Below are 11,105 nucleotides of genomic sequence, written 5' to 3'. Positions count from 1 at the left end.
TAGATATAACTAGTACAGGTAAGTAAGATCGTCTCCACATAAATCAGTGGAAAGTGCAAGTAAAACTCATAGTTATTAATTAGTATATTAAGCGGACAAATGATGTCAAGCGGTTTAAGAGTAGTTTGTAAAACAATAATATGAAAATAACCAATCTCCAGGTTTCAGGTTTTGAAGCAAGTTAGACAATTGATAAACTTATTTGGATAAATCCTTGTTATTAAATATACACCAAAAGACTTAATATTTGGCTATGCTAAATGTTAGAATTTAATCCAAACGATTGACACAACTTAATGAAAATCTATTTGATTATCAGTTTTAGGTTTTGATACACAAAATCGATAATATGGTTAGTGATAAGCGCGTCAATGATGAAAAAAAACTCAATCCTAATTGTTGATGATCTCAAATCGATAAACTGATAAAAGATTAAGCAATCAAATACTAGAAAATATTTAAGCACACAACCACATATAAAGAGTTGATCAACAGAATGATTAACCACATCCAAATCCAAAGTGAAAGTTTAGAATACCAAAAATCCAACGTACAACTCAACAATACGCCCGGAGATGGTTATGAAAAACATCAAAACACGTTTTTCCCGTCAGGCTTGGCCGTAGCCTACGGCCGGGCCACCGTAGCCTACGGCTTTTCACCTGCTGCCATACGAAACTCCTTGGCTATAGGCTACGGCCAGGAGCCCGTAGCCTACGATTGCTGATGCTCCAACTTGCTATTTTCCATTTTCTTCAACTCTCGATCGTCCAGTTAAGCTCCCGATCACTCATATTCGTATAATCTTGATTTCTCCATTCTTTAACACTCTAAATTAGCTCCATTAAGCTATGCACACCTGTAACATAAAAACACTCAAAGTACTCGAGCTCGATGCATTTAAACAATAAAAACATATAATATTACACACCATAAAAACGTGTTTTTACCCACACATCAATATGGACCATCCACGTTTCCTAGTTTTTGTCAATTACATCCAAATCACTAACCCCGTTAAATTTTTTCGTTAAATCAGGGGTAGACATGACTTTTCACTATTTCTTTATCATAATACTAATTTCAGAGGTATGCAGTTTTTGTCCATTTGGTTTGTCCAAATCTTCTGTTTTAGTTTTTAAATTGCAAGTGAAATAAAATTAAAGGAACGAAAATTGCAAACTTGAAACTGTTAGACTAAAACCGCAGATTTGGACAAACCATAAAGACGAAAACCGCACTTCACTGAAATAAGTATTATAATAAAGAAATAGTGAAAAGATATGTCTACCCCTAACTTAACGATTATATTTAACGGGGTTAGTGATTTGGATGTAATTGGCAAGAACTGATAAACCGGGGGGGGGGGGGGGGTGTTAAACAATTTCCTTAGCGTAAGATGAAGTGAAATTGGATAAAGTATGTGATGTGGTGTCTATGTGGAGTCAAATAACGTGAACGTATGCCAGATGACTTACTGTTTTTTAATATTGAGATCCACAAAAGTAGTTGCATTCAATAATATTGGTCGAATTATTTTACATATGGATATATGGTTGATACAAGTTATGGACGTATAGATAAAATACTTGATTTTTGATGCGACGCTAATAATTCGACCAATATTATTGAATGCAATTACTTTTGTGGATCCCAAAATTAAAAAACAGTAAGTCATCAAGCATAAGTTCACGTTGTTTGACTTCACATAGACACCACATCACATACTTTATCCAATTTCACTTCATCTTACGCTAAGGAAATTGTTTAACACCCCCCCTCCCCCCCCCCCCCCCCCCACCGTTTCTCAGTTCTTGTCAATTACATCCAAATCACTAACCCTGTTAAATTTATTCGTTAAGTCATGGGCAAACATGTTTTTTTTACTCTTTCTTTATTATAATACTTATTTCAGTGAACGATGGCTTTCGTCTATGTGGTTTGTCCAAATATGCGATTTTAGTCAAATAGTTTAAAGTTCGCAATTTTCGTCCTTGTAGTTTCATTTCACTTGTAATTAAACCCGAATTTATTAACCTCGTTAAGTTTGATCGTTAAACCCATTAGTGTGCCATTCACGTGAGGAGCAGTTTTGTTCCTTCTTATTTCCCAGCCCCTCACGTGAGGGGGCTTGCGAATTAGAACTGAGGTTTATTTGCGGAGAAAAACGACAAAACGGGTCGTCGTGTGAGGGGCACGCAGATGGGTTAACGATCAGACTTCACGATTTTAATAAATTCGGGTTTAATTGCAAGTGAAGTGAAACTACAAGGATGAAATTGCAAACTTGAAACTATTTGACTAAAACCGTAGATTTGGACAAATCACAAGGACGAAACCGCAGTTCACAGAAATAAGTATAATAATAAAGAAAGAGTGAAAAAGACATGTCTACCATTGACCTCACGATTATATTTAACGGTGTTAGTGATTTGAATGTAATTGGCAAAAATTGGGAAATATGGATGATCCATATGAAAAAAAAAATAAACTTTTTGGGCTAAATTCGCATTATTGCCGAACCACAATGACGAAAATGACACTTACTTAAAAATATATAAATCCTAAATAAAACTTCGACTAACTTATGGGCTGTTTGGTTCATTAAAATCTGAATTAGTCAGAATGAGCCTCTGTCCCATTCAGCAACAACTATAAGTCTGAATGATTCAGACATAATTTTAACCATTAAGATGTTTTTTCTGTTTAAAACCAAACAGTCTGAAGTCTGAATGAATAAGATGTTTACATCTGAATGGTTTCATTCAGATGTAAACAAACAGCCCCTTAACCTATAATTCTATGTTTCACATGTAAACATGATTAAGTCCAACCCCCGACAAGTGGACTTCAACAAATCCGTTCCCAAACTAGCGAACTAACTAGACTTCCTTTAAACCATTTACAAACACTTCTCTTTTTCTTAAAGTATCTAGCCTATACATCCAAAAAAAATTGTTTTTTGGCTTGAAAACTTAAATAGAGTGGGTGCTCGAGTAATTAGTCTAGACAAGAATATATGAATATGTGTGGTTGATACGATTTATGGCGGGGTATGGAAATTAAATTGCATCTACAAATGTCGGTTTAGGAAAAAAAAAAAAGTGTGAGGTACTGAATCTATCATGGCGCCCTTGTTACAGTGTTATCTCTATTAATTAAATTTTCCTATTCATGGTATGGTGTCTGGTAGCCAAAAAATTTTATATAAACCCATCTATCTCTGCCAATAGTTTCCATGAACTCATTATCACTATCTTGGTAAAAAGTATTTTGCAACCTTTGTGAGAATAATTAAGAAATGGCTCTATCAGGAAAGTTAATCGGTTATGTGGATATCAGTAAGAGCGGAGTCTTCCATGATATGTTAAGGCACAAACCGCACGAGGCGGTTGCAATTTTCCCTGATAAGGTTCATGACTGCCAGCTGCATGAGGGTGAGAGAGGGGCCGTTGGATCAGTCATCTCTTGGCACTACACTCATGGTACGTATCACATGTCTTACTTGTGTCACATCATGATTAATGCTAATTAATATATTGCCTTTGTACATGTAAAAAGAGGGAAAGAAGAAAATATCAAAACAGATAATTGAGTCGGTGAACGAGGAAAGCCACACGATTGTGTTCAAGGTAATTGGAGGGGAGCTTGTGGAGGAGCTATACAAGAGCTTCAAAATCATATTTCATGTTGAACTAAAGGGTGATGGGAAGGTGGCTACATGGACCTTTGAGTTTGAGAAGCCGGACACAAGTGTACCCTATCCAACATCTCTAATGGATTACCTTTGCAATCTCGTTAAGGATATGGATGCTCATAACAACGCTAAATAGTTTATATCAAAGATGAAAATGAAGGGAACCACAGTTATGCATGCATGATGTGTGTTTTAATCTCCTGTTGGAAGATGTGTGTTTTAATCTCCTATTCCTATGGTAAGAATAAAGTTAATAAGGTGTGTGTGCGCACGCATATAGGCTCTAGAAAAGTAGAAATTGCTTGTAATGTGTAGTTTCTTTTGATATCATGCGCATGGATCTTTGTTTTCGTGAGATATACGTAACTATTTAAGGGTCTGATCTGAATGGTAAATGGGAATCACAAGAATCGAAAGAATAAAAGATTGCAGATTCTTGATCAAACTTGATTGGCACTGTTTTATAGGTAAACAGTATATCGACTTTATTAATTTTTCCTCCGTGACTTTTCACTTGAATTGTCGAATTGAGTATTTAGGACTATAGGCGAATTAGGGTTAGGTCTCATGAGCGGACACGTTCTGATAACAAATTGATAGAGATAGGGTTTAGGATATGAACAGTTTTAACGAGTAGTTTGTTTATATGTTTAACTGCATAAATAATATTTGAGATTATATAGGAATAATAGGATAAAATAAAACAAATCTCACGTTTCAGTTGATAACATGTCAGGGTATTTATACCAATTGTTTTGACAGTTAAATAACTGAAATACAGTTACAAATAGGCTGTTAATAGTTTTAACCTTTAAACAAACCTGGTGGGTTTAACTAACTCCTAACCGCCACTTTAATCAAGACTTCAAGTTAATATTCCAGCTAGAATGATATCAACGTTTATTTTCCAACAGATGGAAAGGTGGGTTACATGAACCTTTAAGTTTTAGAAGCCGGACACAAGTGTACCCTATCCAACTTCTCCGATGGATTACCTATGCAATCTTATTAAGGATTTGGATGCTCATAACAACTAATGCGTAGAAAATTGTAGTTTGTTGGGCATTTGCAACGATATATTGCGTCACAAATTGCACTAATTTCTAGTAGTGACATTAAGATAAACATAAAAAAATAAACCCTAAATAAAATTCCGATATATTGCGCATAACCCATTCGGTTCTATGTTCACATGTGAACATGATTAAGTCCAACACTATTTACGATTCACATCAAAGATACACTTGTGCTTGTAAGTTTTTTGCAATTAAAATTTAAAAAAAAACGTTATCAAGGTGAATTTTACGCACTTGTACTTTAATCGAGTTTGGGTTTGGTCACTGTGAAGGTCATCAAATCAGTGGCTAATTTAATTATTATAATGGATTTTGGATATAGTTGAGATACGATGCCAATAAATCGTCCAACATTTAATGCAACTACTTTTGTGTATCCCGGTATTAGAAAATTGTAACAATGAATATTAGATTGATAAATTAACAAGCTTGGACAAATGCATTGATAATTATTTGTAACCAATTACCCACAAATGTCACCGCTAAAACGATGGTTATAAATGAAATATGGTCAAAGCTTATACCCACGACATGTAGTCGCTTTAGGGGATGCTATGCCTAGTTGAGTCGGAATAGTTTTCTTGTAGTGAATTAAAATTGGTTTGTGATTTTGGCTCCTTAGGTGAACTCCGTCCATATGTTAGTGCGAGATATTTAATGAAGTTAGTTTAAGAAGCCAAAACCGCAATCAGATTTAAACATCAAGGGTTCGTTAGTCTAAAAATTATATTTTAGGCTGAAAATGCTATGGTACGTAAACCACATAAATCAAATGATTAAACATTAATTTACTCCAATTGAATTTCAGCAAATGCTTTAAACCATTTACTAACACTTCTCTTTTTCATAAACTATCTAGACTAAACATCCAAAAAAAATTTGTCTTTGGCTTGAAAACTAAAATAGAGTAGGTACTTGATAATTATAAGTATCGACAAGGATATATAATTACATACATACTAGTTTTAATCCCTATATTACGGGGGTTGTGTTTCATTTTTTATGTCGAATATTTATTTATTTTTTGGATTTTAATTTTATTTCTTTTAAGTAAGTTAATAATATACTTAGGGTTTGATGATAAAAGAGTTTTGAAAATAAATGAGATGTTATAACCCGATTTAAAAGCTATCTGGGTTTGGTGAGACACAAAACATGTTTATTTTTTAAACTATAAAATTGTTTCTTAATTAAAAATAATATCTTTTTTTAAAAAAACAAAATCATATATTAATTTTTGGTAGATACCTATTTTATAGGATTTTCATATCATATATTAATTGTTTCTTAATTATAACCCGTTTAAGGAATATCTGGGTTTGGTGAGACTCATACCCGTGAATTCGGATCAAATGCATGAGAAACCTTCATTTACTTATAATACAATGTGATTGCTTGAGAGAATGTAAGGAGTAACCAGAGAACGACACATAGGATTTTAGAGCTTTCGTTTATATATATTATAGATTATAGATGGTTGATATGATTTATGATGGGGTATGGATATTAAATTGCATCTACAAATGTCAGTTTTGAAAAACAGTAAAAAAGAAAGTTTGGGGGTGAATGTGAATGTCATGGCTTCCTTGTTACAGTGTTTTCTAGTACTATTTTCTCTGTTAATTGAAGTTTCCTAATCATGGTGTCTGGTAGCCAAAATTTTCTATATAAATCCATCTATGTCGACCAATATTTTCCATGAACTCATTACCACTATCTTGGTAAAAAGTTTCTTGCAACCTTTGTGGGAATAACTAAGAAATGGCTCTATCAGGAAAGTTAAATTGTTATGTGGAGATCAGTAAGAGCGGTGATGTCTTCCATGATCTTATTAGGCACAACCCGCACAAGTTGGTTGCAATCGTCCCTGATAAGGTTCATGACTGCCAACTGCATGAGGGTGAGAGAGGAGCCGTTGGATCAGTCATCTCTTGGCACTACACTCATGGTATGTATCACATGTCTTGCTTGTGTCACATCATGATTAATGCTAATTAATATTAAGACTGTCAATTTATGACACATACATGTTAACACGACACGACATGGGTTTTAATATGTTTGAGTTTGAGTTTGAGCTTAACAATTTTAGTGTCTTTAACAGGTCGACATGTTTAAGACACGCTTAAATCTGTGTCCTAACAGGTTAAAGACATGTTAACCTGTTAGTAACCTGTGTAGATCTTTATTTTAAAAATAAATATATATACACTCCTAAATTCTTAAACCAAAAGTCATACTTACAAAAAAAACATTTCATTAATGTCCGCCAAAACCCGATATTATATTTTATGTAGGTTATGATTTGCTTTTATGGTTTTTTGTTTCAAGTATGTTATGTTTTTGTCGTCTTTTGTTTCTAGTATATTATGGATTTGTGGTTTTTTGTTTCAAATAAGTTATGGATTATCTACTAATTAAGACTTTTATGCTCGTTTTAAATATTTTGGTTTCGTTACACATGTATTATTCATTGTGTCTTCATGATGTCCCTTAACAGGTTAACCTGTTACTAAACATATTCATGTTCGTGTTTTAAAAAATGACACGATTAGTTATCATGTCTTGTTCGTGTTTAACACAACAGGTCATCTTGTCTTATCGTGTCGTGTCCGACATATTATGACAACCATGATTGATATATTGCCTTTGTACATGTAAAAAGATGGAAAGAAGAAATTTGTGAAAGAGATAATTGAGTCGGTGAACGAGGAAAACCACACGATTGTGTTCAAGGTAATTGGAGGGGAACTTGTGGATGAGCTATAAAAGAGCTTTACAATCATATTTCATGTTGAACCAAAGGGTGATGGGAAGGTGGCTACATGGACTTTTGAGTTCGAGAAGCCGGACACAAGTGTACCCTATCCAACATCTCTAATGGATTACCTTTGCAATCTTGTTCAGAATATGGATGCTCATAGCAATGCTAAATAGTTTATATCAAAGATGAAATGGAGGGAACCAAAGTTATGCATGCATGATGTGTGTTTTAATTTCCTATTGTAAGATGTGTGTTTTAGTTTCCTATGGTAAGAATAAAGTTAAGGCATATATGCTGCTTGTGTGTGTGCGTGTATGCTTTAGAAATGGCTTGCAATAATTTGTTTTGCTATCATTACATGGATCTTTGTCATCATGAGATATATGTATTGATAATAGTTGTAATTGATCTGCTGTTTGTTTACCTTGAATGTCGGTTTGTCCTTTCGTTATTCACAAACAATCCAACTATTTAGCTGTCTGAATTAGATCGGGGAAACCCAAAAATCTAAAGAAGAAAAGCACACAGATTTTTGATCAAACTTGATCGACTTTGCCTTATTGATGAACTGTAAAATTTTCAAATACAAAACATCGAACCATTATACAATGCTCAAAAACCTAAACCTTTCGTAACTACAACCCTGACAATTTTGATGTAAAAAGTGCGTCAAAAATGCTAGGAAATGGCAAAGATAATGTGTAGTGAATGATTTTTGATGAACTAATTTACGCCAGTTTTATGTTTGTCGCATATGCGTAACATAATGTGTAATGTTTGTCGCATATGGAACATGCATGGTCCAGTGGAGACAAATCAATTAAGAGATGCTAACACGTATAGAGATGGTTGAGACTTGAGATTCGACGAAAATAAATCGGTTGTGGATCACAGTACTAGAACATTGTAATAATGGTATATTAGATTGTTAAATTATCAAGCTCGTAAAACATACATTTGTGCTTGTAAGTTTTTAATTTTGGTTTAAATGAAATTTTGTGTCAGGTTATCAAGGATGTAATTCTAAGTCGATTTATACGCACTTGTGTACTTTCATCGATTTTGGGTTTGTGAAGAAAACACGAGACCTAATCCCCTAAGGGCTTAGATTCAATGAGTCCACATGGTCAAATACTACCAACAATGATACAAGTCCAATCTCCCAAAGTCTAGTGACAAAAACCTGCAAAACAGCCACCGTGAGCTCCTTACGGGAAGGACAAGTGGGGGTCTTCCCGTAACCACCCTCCGGCGTGAGAATATGTACAATTTCGGTGGAGATAAAGTACTTAAGTATTTAGTGTAAATAGTGTTGGTAGCGAAAGCCGGTGGTTCGAATATGTAACTCAAATATTTTTTATCAGATGTATAATAGTCTATTAGTTTACAATTAAAAAATTATTTATACCTAATTTCATTATTTTTTGCCAACTTTTTTTCGGCCTAAAATTATTAAGCTCAAATGGCAAAACCCGAAAAAACCGAAACCAAAACATAACCGAAACCGAACGGTTTCAAAAACGACAAAAACGAAGTTTTGGTGTTTAGTTTGGTTTTAGCCAAAAAACCACATTGAACCCCACCACGCACCCCCCCCCCCCCCTACTAGAGAATTAGACATGTAATGACGATCCATTTAAAGTTTTGTTATCTCTTGCCCTTCATTTGCTCCAAGAACATTAATAGATAAATTACAGCGTTATAGCGGGGATACCTCCTGCAAAAGGGAATTGTTTAAAGTAATGTAATCAACTACAAATATTTAAAAAAATTAAACAAACTAAAGCAAAGTAAGATTTATCATATTATAATTATTATCAATACTATTTCTTTTTTGTTTTTTTTCTTACTTTAAGATTATCGCTTACACATTTTATTATCATTGTTTTTCATATTTTCTTGTTATTACTATTATTATTCCTTAAAAGGTTTCTTTTTCATTTCCAATAATATTTTTAGATAAGACTTTATTACATTGGTGGTTGTTGTTATTATTATTATTATTATTATTATTATTCCTTAGAAGGTTTCTTTTTCATTTCCAATAATGTTTTTAAATAAGACTTTTTTACTTTGGTTTTTACTATTATTATTATTATTATTATTATTATTATTATTTCTCATATTATTGATTTTAGAAACTTTCCCACTTACAACATTTAAAACACATGCACTAAATAATGGATAATGGATAATGGATGGGATCCACTCCCAACTGTATCTCTTCACCGAAAGTCACTAGGATTTGTTTTTCCATGGATGAAATTATTATATATCAAGGCAGATAATAAAAAAGAACAATCTTAAATCGTTTAATAATTCTATGAATGATTATTCGTTTTAATAAATTTTATTTTTTTACTTAAAAATGTGTATATTTTTTACATTAAACTAGTTTATTCATATGTTTTTCTGCAAGAGATTGCGAAAATCACTTAATCACCCATAATTTACTTGAAGTCGTTGGGTTCCAAGTTCGTGTAAATCTTGGAGTCGAGAGTTCATTAATTTGAATTGGCTTTCCAATTCGGGATTCGAACCCGTTGCCGAAGACGAAGCGGCCCCTTTCCCCTTTCCTTTGCCTTTGGTTCTTCTACCCCCGGCCGAGGCATCTCGGTAGTATTCACGGGGTCATTATCGCTTAAGTTGAAGTTTCGAGCGTCGGAACGGGGCGTGTCTGGATCAACCGAAGACGATGTCGTATTTGGGGTCCTGAGCTAAGCCTTGGCTAAACCTTGGAAATCTTAATGCCATAATGCCTTTCAAATCCTCCTAGCCATTATCCTACTGCAATAATTCTTGCTAAGAAGAACGCCCATGTCGTGGCAATTCCACCCAGAAGGTAATGGGTTACTCCTACAGCACGTCCTTGTACAATGCTTAAGGCTCTCGGCTGGGTAGCAGGAGCAACTTTTAATTTATTATGAGCCCAAACGATGGATTCAATAAGTTCTTGCCAATAACCACGTCCACTGAATAAAAACATTAAACTAAAAGCCCATACAAAATGAGCACCTAGGAAAAAAAGGCCATATGCGGATAATGAAGAATTTAGACTTTTTTTTACTCGGGCCACCGTCGGCTTCGGCTTCGGCATCCAACACCAAGCCCCATTTTGGGTGATGCCTCAATAGGTCTTTCCAAATGCCAAAGTAGTTGAAGGTCCCGCCGACCTTATGTTGAAACTCAACCAACGCTTTTTCCATGACTTCCGCGTCCGAGACATCGCTACTCCTAGTTCGATTCATCCGAGAGAAAACCGTATGGAAAGACATGCATTTGGTGTTTATGTCGCCCCATTTCGACAGTAACGAATCTTTTTCTCGACGCGAGTCCCCTCCAAGGTTGTGAAACCTCTCTATAATTTTGTGCCAAAATACCCCCGCTTTTTGATAGTTCGCTAAAAAAATAAAAACATTACAAGTTTAATGTTTGTTATAAGAAATTTAAAAAAATATATATACATTTTAAAAACCTACCGCATTTGGCATCTTCCGATATATGGCACCAAGCACGAGCACATACTACGCACTCGTCGGTACTCCACTGGATCACCGTCTTTTTAACC

The 11,105-nt window shown here is 34.3% G+C and overlaps 1 protein-coding gene and 1 pseudogene across 2 annotated transcripts; both read left to right on the top strand.

The window, feature by feature from the left end:
* Positions 1-3,186: 3,186 nt before the first annotated feature.
* Positions 3,187-3,913, top strand: LOC143570723 (MLP-like protein 31). Its single transcript, XM_077056302.1, has 2 exons — positions 3,187-3,485; positions 3,562-3,913. Exons 1-2 carry the CDS (start codon positions 3,302-3,304, stop codon positions 3,831-3,833), a joined length of 456 nt encoding a protein of 151 aa, XP_076912417.1. The 5' UTR covers positions 3,187-3,301; the 3' UTR covers positions 3,834-3,913.
* A 2,603-nt stretch (positions 3,914-6,516) lies between these two features.
* LOC143570721 (MLP-like protein 31) lies at positions 6,517-7,819 on the top strand (annotated as a pseudogene). The gene is made up of 2 exons (XR_013141982.1): positions 6,517-6,721; positions 7,439-7,819. The product of XR_013141982.1 is annotated as an MLP-like protein 31 (transcript).
* Positions 7,820-11,105: the final 3,286 nt, after the last annotated feature.

Source organism: Bidens hawaiensis, unplaced genomic scaffold (assembly GCF_021521415.1).
Source record: "Bidens hawaiensis isolate Kalapana, Puna unplaced genomic scaffold, B.hawaiensis_p1.1 tig00025021_1, whole genome shotgun sequence".
NCBI classification, from domain to species: Eukaryota; Viridiplantae; Streptophyta; class Magnoliopsida; order Asterales; family Asteraceae; genus Bidens; species Bidens hawaiensis.
This window is presented reverse-complemented; position numbering and strand designations above follow the sequence as displayed.